Genomic DNA, 21,198 nt, shown 5'->3' with positions numbered 1-21,198 from the left:
TGTTAGGTAAAACAATGGAAACTAGATTCTAGATTAGTGGTGCTGGGAAAGCACAGCAGTTCAGGCAGCATCCGAAATTTAGCAGTATGTTTCTTGGCCTTGCACATATACATATAAACTGCCTCAGTATCTGAGGAGCTGTGAAAAGATGAAAGAATTCATAAACAACCTGACTTCTAACCTAGTAATGGAGATATAGTCATTGATGAGGCAGCTAAAGACTGCTGGGCTAAAGACAGCTCCCCTGATGAAATTCTGTGGTGATGTCCGGGAGCTGAGGTAACAGATCTCCAGCAATTGCAAACATCTTCCTTTGCACTAGCTATAACTTCACTCAGTGGATTGTTCTCCCCACAATCTCATTGATTTAAATTTTTCTTGGACTTCTTGCTGCCATACTTGGTCGATTGCTGACTTAAAATATGAGAGGCAGTCACTCCTCATCTCTTGAATTGGAAGTTTTTTTTGTCTGTGTTGGACCTGGGCTGTAATGAGGTCTCAGCTGAGTCAATTTGGCAAAATATAAACTGAGTGCTGGTGAGTAGGTTATTGCTGTGTAAATGTTGTTTGATAGCCCAACACTTTGCTGATGATCAAGAATATCACCACTGTATAGTTATCTATTTTTGTGGAGAAATATGATTTGTCATTTTAGAATGAATGTAGAATCTTAGATTGTTCTCAGAAAACATAAGGCTTGTCTTGTTGATTCACAATATCCAGAAATAGATTGGTGGGCTCTATCAGTACAAATCACAGAGAGATTTAGTATTCTATGTTCAGTTAATTCTTGGACAGAACAATGGATCCTTTTCCAAGTGTTAGAATTCAAAGCTTCTGATTACACAGGCCACCATTATTGACACCAGCAGAATTAACTTTCGTTTTGTGGCTCAAATGTTTTATCAAAATTAACATTGCAGCCACCTTAAGTTTAGACTTGTAAAAGATAGTCTGAGATTTTGGTAGTCCTTCCTTGGAAAGATAGGGTGAAACAAAAATCGAGATTGCTGGAAAAGCTCAGCACATCTGGCGTATTGCTGGAGAGAAATCAGAATTAATGTTTCGCATTGAGTGACCCTTCCTCAGAACTCTCTGGTTTCTCTCCACAGATGCTGCCAGACGTGCTGAGCTTTTCCAGCAGTTTTGGTTTCTCTTTGAAAGATTCCGTGGTTCTTTTGGGTCTTTTTAAAAAAAACTGAGAGACTCACTGACAGATACTTCTCTGCCTAAAGAACAGAAAAGCTTTCAGAAATTGACTGCTGTACTTGCAGATTACCTAAACAGCAACGCAGAACCAAGGAGGGATAAGAAACTTTCTGCTAAGTCTACCTGTGCAAGCAACTTCGTACTTTTGATTACAGAACGCTTAGCAGCTGCTGAATTATGATTTCAAGTTTTCTACCCATTCTGCTTAAAATGAGAAATCATTAAGCAAGCCAACCCTAGGCTGATCTTTCTTTCACCTCTGTAAGGTCTTTTATTTGTATCTGCTTCAAATCTTTGTCTTTAAGCTAATAACACTTTATATCACTTTTTAATAACTTACAGCAATAGATGTGCAACACAATAAGCTTTTAATTTGTTTAAGGTTTTGTTGCTGGCTATTTTTATAATCGAACATTTGAAAAATTACAAGGGGATTACATGAGTTAACGAAAACACAACTTCACAATTCGCAGATCACTCTGCAGATGTGCCTTGTGGTTGTGGCATTTTGTTTTGTAAATATAACTTACAAATGAATTTAAAAAGAAGTGACTACATTTGCCACTGTCCCTTTGTTAGCAAGGCAGTAGAATGTCCAAACTGGTTGCAGTGTGGAAGCTTGGAATACCTGACTAAATAATTGTAGTGTTGCGTCTAGGTTCCCATGCCAGCTGCTTTAGAAATGAGGAAACCTTATTTACTGACATGAAATACCAGGTAAAGGTACATCCTTCTCCCCAGTTACATTTTAAACGGGAAATCTGTAGCAAAGGCGATTGGAGACAGTCCAAAATATGCCCTTAATTTCAAGAGCTCACTTAGCACCTCTTTGGAATAAAACATTTTTAATTGCAATTCCTCCATGTTTTTAATTTCCCCTGTCTCTTCCAGCTGTTTGCCTGGTGTGTATTGTGTTAACATTGTTCTTGGTTTTTATTTCAAACTGACACTCCATGCAATAAGGGTTAGCAGCCTCACACAGGTCTTTTAGAATCTCTGGTGGAATAAAGCTGCATAGATAGATGGAGCTACCATCGCTGCTGGAAACCTCTTGGGATTTTCTCTCCGTGAAGAGATAAAGCTGCATTAATGTTAATGGCTTGGTATAAATGTTGCAAGACTTTGAAAAATGATATCTACTTTTTCTAGGCTGCCTTAAAATGTCATTAGTAGTTGCTTTTACCAAAAGAGTTGGTGTTTCATATATTCTGAGGTGGGTGTGTATATTTATGTTGTTTTTTATATTGCCTTCTTCACAGCCACAATCCTCAGGAGGATTCAGTGGTTGCAGCATTCAACTGCTGACATAGACTTTCTGAATCTATTGCAGCTGCCACTCAAACATCCCCTGCAGGGCGAGTGTTGCTGGGTAAATGCTTGAGAAAGACAGGAAGCAAAGATGAAATATTGCACGTAATAGAGAATATGTCAAAAACAAAGAACCTTTTCTTTTTAACTTGTTCAGCAGGTGTGGGTGTTGCCGGCTAGGCCAACATTTTGTGCCCAAACTCACTTGCCTTGGAGAAGGTGATGGTGCGTCGCCTACTTGAACTGCTGTAGTGTACTTGGTGTAGGTAGACTTGCAATGCTGTTAGGAGTTCCAGGATATTGAGCCAGTTACACTGAAGGAGTGCGACTTATTTCCACGTCAAGATGAGGAATGGCTTGGAGGAAAATATGGAGGTGGTAGGGTTCCCAGGTATCAGGTGCCCTCCTCAATCCAGAATGGTTGTGATTGTGTGTTTGACAGATGCTGTCCAAAGACTCTTGGTGAATTTCTGCAGTGTTTTGTAGATATTAAGCACTACTATCAGTAAGCATCAGTGACTGAGGGAATGAACATTTGTGGCTATAGTGCCATCAAGCTGCTTTGACCTAAATATGTCAAGTTTTTTGAGTTTTGTCAGAGCTGCACTAATCTGAGCAAATGGGCCATATTCTATCCTACTTCTGACGTGTCTCTTGCTGGACAGGCTTTGGGAGTCAACTGATGAATCACTAATTGCAGGCTTCCTAGCCTTTGACTTGCTTTGTAACCACAGTGTTTATGTGGTTTGTCCATTTCAGTTTCTGCTGAATGGTAACTCCCAGAATTCAGTGATGGTAATGCCAGTGGTAACATCTTATTTGAGATGATCATTGCCTGCCACTTGTTTGGAGTGAATATTGCTTGCCACTTCCCAGCCCAAGCCTGTCTATTGTCCAAGTCTTGCTGCATGTGGAAATGGAATACTTCAGTGTATGAGAAGTCACAACTGGAGCCAAACATTGTGCAATCATCAGTGAGCATTTCCACTTCTTTTGACCTTATGATAGAAGAGATGTCTTTGAAGCAGCTGAAGATGGTTTGGCTTTGGACACTACCCTGAGGAGCGCTCGCCTGATATCCTCTAGCTGAGGTGACTGACCTCCAGCAACAGCTAAGTATGACTCTTAACCAGCAGAGTTTTTTCCCAATTTTCATTGACTCCAGATTTTTCTGGTTCTCTGTGACACTTAGTCAAATGCAGTCTTGATGTCAGGGGCTGTCACTGTCACTGAAGGTTTTTTGTCTTTGAATGAAGGCTGTAATGAGGTCAGGGACTGAGTGTCGTGGAGCGCCAGTCTTCAGTTCTATTGTTGGAATAATGTCAGGATAATGTTCAGTATCCAGTTCATTCAGCAATTCCTTTATATAGTGAATAAAACAAACTGGCAGAAAACTGGCACCTGTGATGCTGGGGATCTCTGGAGGAGGCTGAGATGGATCATCTAACTGACACTTACAGCTGGAGATATTTGCAAATGCTTTAGCCTTACTTTTTGCATTGATGTGCCAGGCTCTCCATTATCGAAGATGAGTATATTTGTCTCTTCCTGCTAATTCTTTAATTGTCCACCATGTGGCAGGACCGCAGAGCTTAGATCTGATCTTTTAGGGCTCTTGTGATGCAGTAGTACGTATACTTGTGAGCCAGGAGGCCCTGGTTCAAATTCACCTGCTCCAGGTGTCATCTATCTCCAAACAGTTGGATTAGAAAATAAATGGTTGTAATCTGTTAATTGTGATATTGCTTCTCCTTGTCTTTGACATACTGTTTTCACTGTTCGACTAAAGTAATATTTTAATTTGGAAGAAGTGGCAAATGGAGATGGTGGGGACAGGACTTTAATTTTCCAGATGACAATGCTAATTCAGTAGGTCATTCAGACCCTTGAGTCTGCTTCACCATTTTAGCTCACAGTTTGTCAGCTACCTCAATACCATTTTCCTACACTCTCCCTGTATCTTTTGGTTTCATTAGTATTTGGATCTCTTACCAGTCTCTGTTTTGAACATGATCAGTGAGCTACCACAGCCTCCTGGAGTAGAGAATTCCATAGATTTGTTACCCTCTGAGTGAAGAAATTCCTCCTCACTTGTCCTGAATGGCTTTATCTTGTATTCTGATATGTTGTCCTGTGGTTCTAGACGCCCCCAGCCACATTACGAACTTTCAACATCAGTCGCAGGAAGTAAGCTGATCCATAAAAATGAGTGAACAAATGTTCCATTTTCTCCAGCTCACTCTGATTCACTGGTTTGCACTTTCACTTTTGAATTGTGGGTTCAAACCTTGCTTCAGAGGCTGACACTGCAATGCTATGTTGTGGGAGCACCTCAGACATGCACGGGCGTTTTTCAGTCAAACCATGAACCAGAGCACATATATTGCTTAGTACAATACTGTGAGATAGGTCTGGATTCCTTGTGTAAACTCCTGAAGAGTGACCATTTGCTGTAGATGAGAAGGTGCATTGAGCTGGGCTGCTCTTGTCTGTCATCTCATATTATCTTAAGCAATGGTGATGGAACTTATAGATTTTGCTCACCTACCCATATCTTGTAATGTCTAAGGCTAATTTGTGGAGACCAAAGAAAGAGAATCCATGTTCTTCAATTGTTTGTGCTTGGAGATTTTTATTATTGGCTTTCTATTTAGTAATAAGTTTGATCTTCATAACGAAGGACTAATAGCCTACTTAAAATCTGGTTAATATGTGGGTGAGATGTTAAAGCATTAACATCTTAATAATCTTAAGCTGAATAACCTTTGAGATAGACCTGTGGGTGACTGCATCAGAATTGCTTCCAAGTATATCGGTGGCATAGTAGACAGTGGAGGTGGTTTATTAAGATTACAAAGGGATCTTGATCAAACTGATCAATGGGCTGAAAAATGGCAGGTGGAGTTCAACCTGGATAAAAGCGAGGTATTGCATTTTGGTAAAACAAACAAAAGTAAAGCTTATACAATTAATAGTCGGGCCTTGGGTAGTGTTGTAGAACAGAGGGACCTAGGGATGCAGGTACATAATTTTTTAAGTTTGCGTCACGTGTAGGCAGGATGGTTAAAAAGGTGTTTGGCATTCTTGCCTTCATTGCTTAGTCCTCAGTGTAGGTGTTGTGATATCATGTTGAGGTTGCACAGAACATTGATGAGGCTTCTTCTGGAACAGTGTCCATTTCTGGTCATCCAGTTGTAGGAAGGATATTATATCAAGCTGGGAGGATTCAGAAGAGATTTACCAGGATATTGCTGGATATGCAAAGTTTGAGTAATGAAGAAAGGCTGGGACATTTTTCACTGGAGCGTAGGAGGTTGAGAGATGACCTGATAGAAGTTTATAAAATAATGAGGGATATAGATAGAGTTAGTGGTAGTTGTCTTTCTTTTCTCTAAAATGAGAAATTTCAAGATGAGGGGGTACATTTTTAAGGTGAGAGAGATTTAAAAAAAAGACATGAGGCACATTTTTTCCATGGGTGGTGACATGTGGAATGAACTTGCTGAGGAAGTGGTGGATGCTGGTACATTTACAACATTTAAAAGACATTAGGATGGGTACACAAATAGGAAAGGTTTGGAAGGATATGGCCTAGGAGCAGGCACATGGGACTAGTTTAGTTTGAGATTATGTTAGGCATGGACTGGTTGATCTGAAGGATCTATTTCTCTATGACTGTATGTAAATGATTGAACATATACTTTGCTTGCCAAAAAGCAGAACAGAAAATGGGATTTTTGTTTTTGCTTTAAATTGCCCTTTCTTACAGTTTAAATTGTCCTCTGAGCCCCTTGAACTCTAACAAGAATATAAGGAACTGCTTATATAATCCTGACACTGACAGAAATTCCTCCTCTTCAGAGGAGGTTTGGAAGCACAAGACCAGATGAGGATTAATTGGAGTGCTGGCTGCTATGCTTATGCATCTTATTTTTAATTCTCTCATGACTTGTTTTATTCTCCTCTCTAGTTTGTCACGCTGAATTAAATGCAATTCTGAACAAGAACTCTGCTGACGTTAAGGGATGTACGATGTATGTGGCCTTGTTCCCATGTAATGAATGTGCTAAACTCATCATTCAGTCAGGTAAGGATTTGCAATTGCTCCACTTTCGATTTGCTGCATTTGTATACCAGCATGTAGTTCAATATCTCATTACAGAGTAAGTATTTTTTTAAACTCGTACCCTTTGCTCCAAATTAATCATACAATCAGTTGCATAAAAAATATTCCTTGCTATTGTTGAACAGTGTCAGGTTCCCAGTGACTAATTGCTGCACGTGCGATTCTTAACGTGGTTTTAATTTAATCAGTGACTTTCTATAGCACGGCCTGCCAAATAAAGACTAAAGGTGTGTATAATTAACGTGAGGGTCTTGTGTTGTAAAGATCGTAAACATATGTTCAGAAGATTTAGTGGAGAAACTATACATGGAGTAAGATTCCTTTAGGAGATGATTTTTTTTTGTATTCTTTCATGGGATGTGGGTACTGCTAGTTAGGCTGGCATTTATTGCATGTACCTAAATGCCCAGAGGCAACCACATTTCTATGCATCAGGAGTCACATGTAGGCCAGACCAGGTAAGGGCAACAGATTTCCTTCCCTACATTAGCGAAGCATTTCTTTTGACAGTGGACAGTGGTAAAGTGTAGCACTGGAAAAGGCACAGCAGGTCAGGCAGCATCCGAGGAACAAGAGTCGATGTTTCAGGCAGGGGAAGGATCCTGCCCAAAATGTCAACTCTCTTGCTCCTCGGATGATGCCTGACCTGCTTTTTCAGCACCACACTTTACCAACTCTGACTCTCCAGTATCTGCAGTCTTTTCTATCTCCCAGTGGATTTTGTTTATTGAACTTAAATCTCACCATCTTTCATGGTGGGATCCATACACGTGTTTCCAGAACATTGGCTTGGGATCTGAATTGCAACAAAATTTGCATAGCAACCCCCACCACCTCAACCAGCCACTGCTGTCATGGCTGTTGATAAAAGCAGGCAAATTGAACTAACTCACCATGACTCCATTTGTTGCCGTCAAGTTCCTCCTGAAAGTGCTGATTGTTGCTGGGCTAGACCTCCCTTGTGTTCAATTCCCAATTTTCGGAACATAGTTTTGATATATTTGGGTAAAACACATTTTTGAGGAAATGTAACTAGCAAAATGGTCATTCTTAACATGTGAGCTTCGGCTTGTGATTACTCCAGGCTGCTAAGCTGCAAATTGATATCAAACAGTCAAACTGCTCATCATTTACACACTCCAGCACGTGGTCACCAGGTGGAGGGGAGCAGGAGTCCAGGCTGACCCTATTTCTTTTAATCTTCCCTAGTTCATTGTGTTGAACCTTGTGTCAGCCTAGCTAAGATCAGTTGAGTTGTTTGCAGTTCTGGCGTCAAAGCAGCAGCCTCCCTGGTTTGAAATGGCTTGGTGCTTTGCCAGGTGGTGGAGGGGGTTTGTCCACTGAATGCAACCAATGTGTCTGACGTAACCCTGATTTCACCAACAGAATGCAACAGTAAATTCTAGCCACCTGCATTCCCAATGAGGATGTGGACTCAGGATAAATAATAGGGGCTCTGGCCTAGCACCCTTCTCACCATCCCTTGCTCCCTTCAGAGATGCCTATCCACTGGGAGATTGTGGCATCTGGAAATCAGATCGTATGCTGCATTTCAAAAGCTAATTTATTGAGAAACGCCTTCCCCTGTAATGGTATTAAAGTTTGAAGAATTCTTGACATTTACAGATTGTCATGAGCTGATGTTGAACAAGGATTTGCCGAGCTAATGATTGAGGCTATTAATCTCCTACCATATTCTCATTGTTCAGCTCTTTGCCGAAGTGTCAGAGCAATTTACATCTAACAAGCGGGCTTCCATAAAAGTGAATGGATAATATCTTTGCTTAAATTTTGTTGGCCCTTCCGATGACTCACTTGCTTAAGATACGAAGTAGCTGAACCATAAAACAACGAATGACACTGAATCCCAGTCACTAATGTCTGAATTAGTTGGTCTCAGCAGGGTTAGTGACTAAGATACTTTAATTTGCATCTATCCCTGAATTAGGAGAAGACCATTGATCAGTGTTCCCTTTCTCCATGAGCTTGCACTGAATCTGGTTAGAAGTGTGCAAAAGACAATAGAGCATTAAGCCATCTGTAAGTGGATAGTCCACTGATATTTACTGTCCAGGCTGTTGCACAAGTAATGACATCTTGACAAAAATACTGGGGGTGTTTGTATTCTTTTACCATAGATTGGCAGGCAATCAAAGGAGAGCAGAAATGGTTATGGGCTTTTTGATCTTTGCAAGGGGGGGATTGTAATACTTTGAAACAAGCTGCAAAGTGGAATAAAACACGAATCCAGAAACTAAGTCAAATTAAGTTGCAATGGCGAGACATTGAGCCACAGCTGCAACAGAGATGAGGAGGAAGCTTGGGCTGGTGAATCTTTAGAATTCTTGACCACAGATCTATGGAGATATGTTATGCATATTTGAGGCTGAGATGGACAGATTTTAATCAATTAGGTAATCTTTGGTTGTGCGGATAAGGCAGGGAAGTGGAGCTGAGAATTATTATTCAGCTCTAATCTCTCTGCCTCTCTCTCTCTCTGAATCTTATGGCAGCAAAACTGAGAGGGATTGTAATTGCATACCAAGAAGAACCAGGAGGCCAAAGCAAGAGCTTTATTAAAGAGATGTTCATGCTTCAGGCAGTAAGGTTATAGTAAGCAGTTTCTTGCCCAAAATGGTTGATGCTACATCAGGTGCTCAGACTGATCAGATGGGCCAATGAGTCCAAGAGTGGCAGATGGAATTTAATTTACATAAATGTAAGGTCCTGCATTTTGGAAAGGCAAATCAGGGCAGGACTTAAATACTTAATGCTGAGGTACTGGTTAAATACTTAATGCTGAGGTACTGGTGAGTGTTGCTGAACAAAGAAACCTTAGTGTGCAGGTTTATTGTTCCTAGGAAGTAGAGTCGCAGGTAAGATCGTGAAGGCATTTCATATACTTGCCTTTATTGGTCAGTACACTGAGTATAGGAGTTGGCAGGACATGGTATGGCTGTCTAGGACATTGGTTAGGCCACTTTTGGAATATTGTGTTCAGTTCTGGTCTCTCTGCTACAGGAACAATGTTGTGAAATTTGAAAGGGCTCCAAAAATGTTTACAAGGATGTTGCCAGAGTTGGAGGGTTTGAGCTTTGGGAAAGGCTGAATAGGCTGACGCTGTTTTCTGCGGAGTATTGGAGGCTGAGGGGTGACCTTATGGAGGTTTTTAAAATTTATGAAGGACATGGATAGGGTGAGTAGTTAAGGTCTTTTCTCCAGGGTGGGTAGTCCAAAACACACAGGTTTAGGAGGGCATAGGTTTAGGGTGAGGGGGAAAAGATTTAAAACAGACTTAAAAGACAACCTTTTCCATGCATGTATGGAATAAGCTGCCAGAGGAAGTGGTGGAGGCTGGTACAATTACAGCATAGGAGGCTTGAGAGGGATATGGGCCCAAAAGTTGGCAAATGGGACTGGATTAGTTTACGACATCTGGTCGACATGGACGAGTTGGACCAAGTGAGTCTGTTTCTGTGCTGTACATCTCTATGAATATAACTCTGATTCTTAAAGTGACAGTCCACCATATAGGTACAAATACACAACAGTAATACTTTGAAACAGGATACTAAATGACTAAACAGCTAATCCAGAATACCATACCAAATTGAATTGTAACTGCAAAACTTGAAGGCACAGCTAGAAAATGATGAAACTCATGTTGGGAAAGATATTGGAAGACATTCCTTCACCTCATATCCTCCTTTTGGCTGGTGTAGTTACGTGGTTTTGTGGAGTCGACAGCATGGTGATAGACCATTCATTCAGCTGGTCTGTGCTATTGTTTGTGAAGCAGAGGTGAGACCTTCTGCTACCCACTTTTATCCAGTTCAATTAGTCCATCCTTCATGCACTTAACTACATTCTGCTTGAATATATCTGTGCTGTTCTACCCAACTAGATCTTCTGATAACATTGCATACTTATCACTTTGGATAAAGACATCCTCTTTGAGGATTTTTAGTGACTGCCTTATATTTGCAGCCTCTAGTTTTGAACTTGCCCATCTATGGTAATACATTATTGGCATCTACCCTAATCTAACTCTTTTACATTTGTGAAAGACCTAAATTAAGTCACTCTATTTTCCATTCAAGTAAAAAGAGTCTCGGCCCATTTTGCCTTTTCAGATAAGTAATTCCTCCCCATTCAGATGCCATTCTTGTGAATCTTTATTCAGAATCTCTATGCCTGTTTCATAATATAAAAACCAAACCTATGTAGTGTACAGTTACAAGTGTGAGTTCTTTACAAGTTTAACAAAACCATATCAGGAGATATTAGTAATGATGACAAATTAGAGTTTAAGAAGGATGATAAAGGACAGCATAGAGAGTGAAGAGGAAATTCAGATTTTTTTTTAGACCCATAGCATCTAAAGATTTTAGTGGAGACATTGAAATTGGGAATGCTTAAGAGGCTTGAGTTAGGAAGCATAAGTGTCCTAGAGCTGCAAGTTGGGGCGCACACAGTAGAGTTTTGAAATAACCTCATTTATGAAAAGCAGAACTTGGGAGGCCACCCAGGAGTATTTTTGAATAGTTATGTCCAATTTATAGATTAATTTGATTTCAAATTAATTAGTATTCACTTTGCCTTGCATTCATAATCAGATTCATATTTAGTCCAAATGGGAATTCCTTTAATGCTGGTTTCTTCCACTTAGTTTTTTTTTAATCCCCTTTTCTCTATTTATCCCCTTTTATGTATTTAGTTTATTTTACTCTTCATTCTTAAGACAAATGATAAGTTAAAGACCTAGCTGTCACTAATCTCTCAATAGACAGGTTGTGTGCTGTGATGACCTCTGACAACTTGTGTTAACTGGACAGAAGTTGTTGTTGTTATACTTTGTGTACTGTGCTTTTTTGGTACCACCTTTTGTGGTGCAAATATCAAATGTGCCAGCTGCAAAAGTTGGTGAAGTAGCTGGGACTGTGACTGTACCATTGTCACCATACCCACTGAAGTTCCAGGGGATGTTCCTAAAGGCTTTTTTTCAAGCTGGTTAAGTTACAATTAGGAAACAAACAAATGATTATAATAGACATGGCCTATTGTATGTTTTGTAATCAACCTATTCATTGATGTTATTACATACCTCTGGAGCAGGCGGAACTTAAACCTGGATCGCCTGGCATCAGAGGTAGAGGCACTACTATTGTACCAGAAGAGCACTATGCTCTCTTACAAGCTGCTGGCAACTTTGCTCCTAACTAAGGCTGTTTTCAAGCTGTGCAGCTGCTTTATTCGATACTTCACACAATTCTTTTGGGTTGAGTTCTGCGCCTTTTTTCTCTGTATACTACTCTTTCGAAAAAGGAACATAGTATGGAGGGCTGTCTTTGGGAAGTGAAAGGTCACAAGTAAGCCATTGGATATGATTACAAGTATGCTGCTGGAAGATGGAAGATAGAGTGGAATCAATAAATAACACAGGATTTGAGATGCTTGCTCTGACCCTGTGTGTTCAGCAGAGTGTGAAGTGAGCAGCATTTTCACTGTTCTGCCACTCTGCCTGTGATCAGCACAGTTGTCTCTTGAGGAGAGATGCCAAGAACAGTAAATGTAATTTTACAAAGCCATTGCACATTATCTGTGTAAGGCATAACAGTATTTGTCAGCTAAATGTTTTGTTTCCAGCAAAACGGTTATAGGATCAAAAATAAATTATTACATTTTTTGAATAACACAGCCCTTCTTAATTGGATCTTTCATGTAAGACATTGTGTTGCTGCAAATAGGATACCTAACGTAAATCAAAGGAGAAGGATACTGATTGGTACACATTTTATCACCACCTAGCTCTGTTCCTTTTCCTGAAGGTATAGAGTCATAGAGATGTACAGCATGGAAACAGACCCTTCGGTCAACAGTTTAATGTTGATTTGTGAGCAGAAAACCAACTGACCCATCAAATATATCCAATGCTGACAATGACTAGAGCAACATGACTAGACATTCCCCATTGTCAACCATGTGGCCTCCTGAGAGAGGATTTAATTTGAAAAAAAAGTACCAATAATAGTGAGTGGAAAACTATGATGGTCCCACAGAACCACAGCTGATGCAGTTGGGCACCACCCCCATGTGGAGCCTGGATGACTGGCTGAGTTGGTAGCATTCTCTCTCCTGAGGAGGAAGGTGTTGGGTCAAGGCCCACTCCAGACACTTGATCATCAATCCAGGCTGACACTTCACAGTTCAGATGAAATGTTAAACCTGGATATGCCCTCGGGTGGATGCAAAAGCTTCCATCTCATTATTTTGAAGAAGTGCAGGAATGTTATCCCTGGTGCTCTGATCACTATCCCTAAAACAACATTCCAGAAAGAGATGACTGGATATTACCACATTGCTGTTTTTGGGAGCTTGCAGTTGCATTTCCTACAATGACTGTGCTTCAAAAGTACATTCATTGGCTGCAATGTGTCATTGTACATTCTGAGGTCATAAAAAAGGGCTGTATCATGTGACTATTTGTTTCTCTTTTAACAATATCACCACATGCACTTTTCAGCAGATGATAGTTAATGAGAATTAGGAACCTTGCCTGCTTCCCAGCTACCCCCATTCCCCTAGCATTCTCTTCCTCTCCTTGCTCAGGGACATGGGGCTATTTAAAGTGGCCTTGTGATCAATCTAGCTGAGTTCAGCTAACTTAACACCCTTTGGGGAACGAACCTGGAAACGTTTTGTTACAAAGCTCAGATTGTTAAATGTGCAGTGGAATTAAGCTCTAGGAGAAGACTGTCTCAGCCGCACCCTTTCAAATTCTTCCTTAAGGCCATGCTCCTTGTTAGTTATCACCCTAGAGCAAAGAATCCAAGCCAGTTACCTCAATACAATACCGTGGACACGATGAACTGAAGCATGTTGTGTTCTAGTCATTGCTCATCTTTTATTTTAGCTTCATTTCCCTGTCCTCTCCCTATGTCCCTTATCTCCATGAGAGATCCAGAATTGGCTATATCAGCTAAAAAGTTATTCAGCGATGAAGTATCCACAATCATCTGAGGAAAGAATTCCAAACATTCACAACCCTTTGAGGGAAGAAGTTTCTTCTCCTTTCAGCCCTTGATCTGTGCAGATCCATGGTAACAATCTCTCAAGAGTATCCTCTATCAGGCCCATTCGGAATCATCTTTGTTTCAATGAAAGCACTGATTGCTGTCTTGAACCTTGAAGAAGATAGGCTCAATTTAGTTAGTATAATGAGTGTGAGGATCAACAAGGGATTTAAGAGTCATGTGGACAGACCAGAAAGTGGAGTTAAGGCAACAATTCAGTTAGCCATGATTTTACCGAATGGAGAAGGAGGCTCGATGGGCAAGACCTCTCATCCCTTGGACTCATTGAGTGAGCCATCACTATAACGCCTCCAAAACTTTCCTTAAATATGGAGCCATTATGTAACCCCAGGGTGGAGAATTTAAAAACGAGATCACATCACAGGGTGTGGGTGAGACTGCACCTTAAATAGAATGTTCAAATGAGATTCAGTAATCTCATTCCTGGGAGGGAAAAATTAACCTGTCGAAGGTAACTATAACTGGTCCTGAAGAATGACTGGTGGTCTTTTTGAAACATACCAGATTCTGAGGAGGGTGCAGCAAGGGAGATGTTGATAAGATGTTTCCATTAGTGGGGAGTCTTGAATTAGTGGACATAGAGTTAAAAAGCTGACCTAATAGCAACCATATAAGCACTGTTGATTGTCATCAACAGCCCATCTGGTTCACTAATGGCCTTCAAGAAAGGAAATCTAGCATCCTTACCTGATCAGGCGTACGTGTGACCACAGATACGCAGCAATGTGGTTGACTCTTATCTGTCTTCTGGGCACTTTTGTTTCCTTGCATCATTCGTGAGATGAGGGCATTGCTGGCTAGGCAGCATTTATTGCCAATTGCTAATTCACCAAAAGGGCTGGTAAGAGTCAACTACAATGTTGAGAGTCTGAAGTCACATGTAGACCAGATCAGGTAAGGATGGCCATTTCCTTTCCGAAAGGACATTATTTGAAAAACCCCATCTGGTTCACTGTCAACAATGGATTTACGGTTATCACTAGATTCTTAATTCTAGATTTCCAGACTTGGGGACAAGCAGTATATGTTGGCCTAGACAGTGTTGTCCACATCCCATGAACATAAAGATCCTGCTCCATTTCGAGACAGCTGACCATTCTCCCTTCCTCTCCTGAAAAGTTAAGAAGGCGATAGATTCTGACCACAAGGTCTGAGTGGTTACCTGGTGGATGCAGCTTGCTGCTTGCTTCTTTGGGCCTCCATTTAAATGTCCCTTTACCAGCATGTTCCACAGATAACATCCTTTTCCATCCTTTGTCTACTGAAATGGCATCTGTAAATGATCAGGACTGATTTCAGACAACTCTGCATCCACTTCAGCCCTTCAGGACTTCAGTCTGGGAGCTCAGGGGCACCATTAACTTTCATGCTTCTACCAGCTGCCTTTGTGCACAAGGACACTCAGCCACCTCATGCATCCACCTGGGGTGCATGTTCTAGCTCTTAGCTTCATTTCTGAGTGCTTACTTACTTGGAGCCCGCCGTCATCTCTGGATTGCTGTGCTTTTTGACTAGAAGAGTGAGCATATATGATGGGTGGGGTGTTTGAGAGCCATTGAGTGGCGATGCTGCAGACAATAGTGAAGTTGCTAGTCCTGTTATGTAGAAGATTATTGACCTTTCTCCTGCCCTGCTGTGCCTTCCTGTCTGATCTGGAGATAGCAATGACCAGTTGCTATGTGCCAAGGGTAGCTGTGGCCCTGGCCGCCTTCTCAACTACCCCACCCACCGGTCACTATCTGGAGAGTATCTCTTCCTGAGGTATGTTGTTTTCCTGGGAGGACAGCATGAGAGTTCCTGGCTTGCAGCATCTGAAGTGCTGGATGTCCAGGCTTTTGGTGTGGCACAAGCGGCTTGTAAGTCAGAAGGTCCTGGTAGCAGGTGGAAGTTCACCCCTACTACTGCACAATTACATGAAAAGGACAGCAAAATAGACTTGTTGCATAATGAAATAAGGTGAGGAGCAGAAGACAGTGTGAGCAAAGTCACTGTGAGCCATCATCTGACATGAAACACTCTGAAAATAACAGAGCCTAAAAATGGACAAATCTATCCCTTTGTGGTGATCAAACATCTATCCCTTTGTGGTGATCAACAGGACATTCCCTATTCTTTGACAGTAGGTTGGTGCTGTCTACATAGGTTTGCATAGCAGACATACAGGGCTTCAGTTTAACAGTTCAATCTTACTCCCAAAGCAAATAACCTCAAATTTTCCTATCTTATTATTCCATGTTCTACCTTGTTGCCTACTCACTTAACATGTTTATATCTCTTTGCAGCATCTTCCTGTTGACCTTGCAATTGACGTTCCCACCTAGCTTTGAATCACCAGCAAATTTAAATTACTCCTCTCAGTCGCTTTGGGAAAAAATAATCTGCCATGGCAGGATTCATACCTAGGTCCAAGAATATTGCCTAGATCTCTAGATTAATAATCTAGTGATAATACCACTAAGTCGTCATCTGTGTAGTTATATTCTCAAAAAAAACTGTAATAAATTTGTCAAACACAATTTCTCATTCACAAAAAAAGTTGATTTTAATGACATAATGATTTTTTTCAGTGTTAATATTCCCTTAATAATTACAGCAATTTTCTAATGACTGATGTCAGGCTCAGAGGCCTGTAGTTCTATATGCTTTTTATCTCTGTTGAATAAGGGAGCTACATTTACTGATTTCTAATCTGCTGTGACATTCTGGAATCTAGGGAATTCTGGATAAATTATAAATCAGTACATACACTACAAAAGTCACAGTAAACTCTTTTTTGGGGTAAGTATTTACCTGTGGCCACTTCTACCTATTATAAGTGGACCTGGTTTCTGGCCTCAATATACTAATATAAATTACCTGCATGACCTAATGTTACAACAGACACTTCTTATGGACCAGGCCAAACTCCTCAAAATATATGAAGAAGATAGCCTAGACATTAACTTTTTTTCTTATTTTAAAGACACGTACCAGGTGTTGAGCTCCAATTCGTTCAGTCAAACACTTTTAAGCAAAACACCCTTTATTCGTACACTTTAGTTAAAATATAAGAAAAGAAAAAAAATGGAATAACAACTCTGTTGGAAAACTTTACAGAATAATAGATTATTTAATTACTAAACAGTAACTGTTCCAGTATAGTAACATCCCATTAACATACCCTCAAAAAAGGCAAATTCAGTAAATAGATTGTTTCATATGCAATTTGAGCAGTAGGAAGAGGACCCCCAGCTTTTAGTTGTAACAGAGGAAAAACCATTTCCACGTCCGCATCAAATTCCTAGCAGCAACTGCTACTGGAAAAACTAAAAACCTAGTTCTGTAGGAGCTTGACCCCACATATTCAGGCTGCTTCTATTGTTCCAAATTTAGGGAAAAAAACCCAAGGCCTCACAAGCTGTTCACGTTAGGCTTTGAAGCACATTGCTTGGCACCTGTGTCTCAATCTTCCTTCATAAAAAAAAATCACCAAGATCAAATATACCTGTTAAAGCCATAGTATCATCTCACACTGAGCCAAGAGGTTTGCAAGCAGGACACTAATTTTTGGAATTGTATTTATTGTCTTTATGTTGAAAACTGCGTTCCAGATAAGGCATCTCAGCCTTGCTTCAGTGCATGGAAAATTATATGGTACAAATGTAGGACTTCCTCCAGTCCAACATAAAATGTGTGAATTCCTGTTTTGTACAGTAATTATTTACACACTTTGGAAATTGTAATTTGAAGTATGAGCTTTCATGACTGGACATTATTGAAATGAAGGAAGCTTTTCTCAAATGAAGTATACAAGGGCAGCAGATCACATGAGAACACCACCACCTGCAAGTTTCCCTCCAAGCCATTTATCATCCTGGCTTGGAAATATATTGTCATTCTTTTGTTGCTGGGTCAAAATCCAGGAATTCCCTCCTTTAGGGCATTTTGGACTAACCTACAGCAGGTGGACTGCAGTGGTTCAAGAAGGCAGCTCACCATCACTTTTTCAAGGGCAACTAGGGACGGGCAATAAAAGCTGGACCAGTCAGCAATGTGCATGTCCATGTAATGAATTAAAAAAAAGACTGCCCTCTGAAACAAAAGGCAGCTGGTTTAAGCCATCTGTGAAAAGACAATTTTTACGCTGCAACCCAACATCAAAAAGTTAACATGAACAGATTATCACTGAGATGGTGCTGGATGATTTAAAGGAGTTATTTTGCTTGTCTTATGGACCTCATAAATCATTAACACTGCTGTTCAAGTGAGTGATGAGCTCTCTACAGTATTGACAAATCAAGATCACTTTTCAGAAACTGCTAGCACTTCGATCCTTTAATAATTTCAAATTGAAACCACAACCATCGCTCTGGGTTTAGAGGAAGTGATGGGGGGAGTCTGGGGACTGGGTGTGTGAGATTATATTCAGCATTATGTATTGCAATCTAACTGTTTCAGATCTATTTATTAGATAATCCTGAATTCCCTGCCTCCTCACCCCACTTTCCACTAAAACTGGACAGATGTAACTCACTCATAGATATTGTACTTTTTGGAGCTTCTTGATAAATTAGCTGTGATGATGTGCTGCATGATGTAGTTTCTGATCAGATGCTGATCTCTAAATCTCCCATTATCAAATTAGAATCATCGGCTACAGATGACAGTATTTGCCTTTAAGCTGTTTCTTCGTAGCCTTGTTAAGCCCAAGAATATGTATTAATATTGCACTTGAATAAGCAAGTGAGATGTCATCTGTTGAAACTTCATGTAGTAATGTCGAGACTGGGTTTGTTCTGGTGTTTCAGCCATTTCTTCTGAAGGAGCTATGCTCCTGTTGGATTTTAAAGGGTGCCCTATTAAATTAACTTGCTTAAGTAAAGAGCACACTTTTTTTCAGTTCAGAGGATTGCATTTCAAAATCAAATACAAGAGCACAGAATAGACAGTGGCATTTCAATGCAGTACTGGAGGGGTAGATGTTTTATCAAAGACTGTGCTTCAATTGAGCTGTTAAACTGAAGACCTGCCTTTCTGTTCTTACCATCGTCACAGAGCAGGGAATCCCCTGTTGATAGCTGCAACGACAACTGCTTTTATTTTGCACCTTTTAAGAGAGTAAAATGTCACAGGATCATTATCGAACAGGATGTGACATTGAACTGCACAAAGAAATATTAGGGTATTTTGGTACAATAGTTAGGTTCTAAGGAACGTCTAAAAGGAGAAAGAGCGTAAGAAGTGTTTTGGGAGAGATTTTCAAAACTTTGGTCTCAGCAACTGAGTTCATGGTTGCCAATAGCAGGGGAATTGAATTTGGGCATGCACAAGATATCAGCACAAGGGGAACAGGATTGGAGGTGAAAGCAAATTAACTACTTTCTTGCAATGTTTTCATCTTGGTGGAAGTTAGAGTGCGTGTCAGTTAATTGTTAACAATTAATAAAGCAATTAATTGTCCATTCAGTGCATTGAGCTACAAGAATTTCCAGTCTTTTATTTTGGTTTGGTAACTATGGTTATCTGATTTCTATCGTAGCAATTTTTAGCTTCCCTTTATTTAAAAATAATTTGGAAATTTTGTAAGTAGAGAAACAGAATATTTACTTGAAAAGGGCATAATTCTGACTTGATACTGATTTAAAGGGAACTGTGAATGCTGTAACCCAGTACAAATCTGAGTGAACAGCGTATTCTCTGAAAGGAAGAAACTGAATGCTGAGCATCTAAAATGTTCAGCTGATCAAAGCATTCTGTCTAAATGTTAACCCATTTTTCTCTTTCAGATGCTGACTAAGTATTCCTAACAGTTTTAATATCTATTTAATTCATTACAGGAAGCTGCGTATGTGGTGCTGTGTTTATCTGGCCAACTGTATTCAAATGTATGATCATTTTGTGAAATGGCATTGCCATCCATGTTTTCTGTGAATTACTTTGTGATTAGTGCTATGGGTCCTGTGGGATTGTTTAGCAGTTTGTTGAGATCATGATGATATTCAAACCAGTTATTGTGGCAAGTTTAGAGCAAGTTGTTGCCAATGCTGGAATCTGTATTGCAAACAAAAAAATGTTGAAAGTTGCGATGGGTCAAGCACCGTCCATAGAGAGTGAGAGAGCAAGCTAGCGTTTTGAGTCGAGGTGACTGATGAAGAGTAATCTAAACTCAATGTTAGCTCTCTCACTCACTGTGTCACACACCAAGCACACGCACACATGTCAGGATGCTGCCTAACCGGCTGTGATTTCTAGCATTTTTTATTTTCATTGTACCAAGTATGTTCAGATACATATTATACAAAAAAAGTGCACAGTATATTTTAAACACATTTATAGCATCATAAGGGAAATGGGTCAATGCAGGTACCTATGCTGGCTGTTTAATAGAAGTATCCAGTTAATTGTGTTCCTGTGTTCTTTTCCCATATCCCTACAATATTTTCCACTTGAAATATTTGTCCAATGTCCTTTTCAAACTTATATTGACTTGAGTATACTTATGAGGGAAATCAGGAGGACAGAAAGGGGACATGAGATAGTTTTGGCAAATAGGGTTAAGGAGAATCTAAAGGGTTTTTATAAATACCTTAAGGACAAAAGGGTAACCAAGGAGAGAATAGGGCCCCTTCCTGAAGAAGGGCTTATACCTGAAACGTCGAATCTCCTGTTCCTTGGATGCTGCCTGACCTGCTGCGCTTTTCCAACAACACATTTTCACCTCTCAAAGATCAGCAAGGCAGCTGATGTATGGTGTCATAGGAGAAGGGGGAGATACTAAGCAAGCATTTTGTGTCAGTGTTTACTGTGGAGAAGTACATGGAAGATATAGAATGTGGGGAAATAGATGGTGATATCTTGAAAAATGTCCTTATTAAAGAGGAGGTAGTGCTGGATGTCTTGAAATGCATAAAAGTGGATTAATCCCCAGGACCTGTTCGGGTGTACCGTAGAACTCTGTGGTAAGCTAGGGAAATGATTGCTGGGCCACTTGCTGAGATATTTGTGTCATCAATAGTCACAGGTGAGGTGCCGGAAAACTGGAGGTTGACTAACGTGTGCCACTATTTAAGAAAGGTGTTAAGGAAAAGCCAGGGTACAATGACCAGTGAACCTGACATCGGTTGTGGGCAGGTTGTTGGAGGGAATCATGAGGGACAGGATGTATATGTATTTGGAAAGGCAAGAACTGACTAAAGATAGTCAACGTGGCTGTGTGGGGAATCATGCCTCACAAACTTGATTGAGAGTTTTGAGGAAGTAACAAAAAGGATTGATGAGGGCAGAGTGGTAGCTGTGAAATATATGGACTTCATTAAGGCGTTCGACAAGGTTCCCATGGTAGACTGGTGAGCAAGATTAGCTCTCATGGAATACAGGAAAACTAGCCATGTGGATATAGAACTGGCTTGAGGGCGGTGGTGGAGAGTTGCTTTTCGGATTGGAGGCCTGTGACCAGTGGTGTGCCGCAAGGATCGGTGCTGC

General features: G+C 40.4%; 1 protein-coding gene across 1 annotated transcript in view; it reads left to right on the top strand.

The window, feature by feature from the left end:
* Positions 1-21,198, top strand: part of dctd (dCMP deaminase) — a 71,420-nt gene that overhangs the window by 39,953 nt on the left and 10,269 nt on the right. Inside the window, exon 4 of the mRNA XM_060835119.1 lies at positions 6,488-6,604. Coding sequence (XP_060691102.1) covers positions 6,488-6,604 — 117 coding nt within the window. The remainder of the gene's footprint in view (positions 1-6,487; positions 6,605-21,198) is intronic.

This window comes from Hemiscyllium ocellatum, chromosome 2, assembly GCF_020745735.1.
Source record: "Hemiscyllium ocellatum isolate sHemOce1 chromosome 2, sHemOce1.pat.X.cur, whole genome shotgun sequence".
NCBI lineage: Eukaryota > Metazoa > Chordata > Chondrichthyes > Orectolobiformes > Hemiscylliidae > Hemiscyllium > Hemiscyllium ocellatum.
The sequence above is the reverse complement of the archived record's forward strand: the minus strand, read 5'-3'. Positions and strand labels throughout refer to the sequence as shown.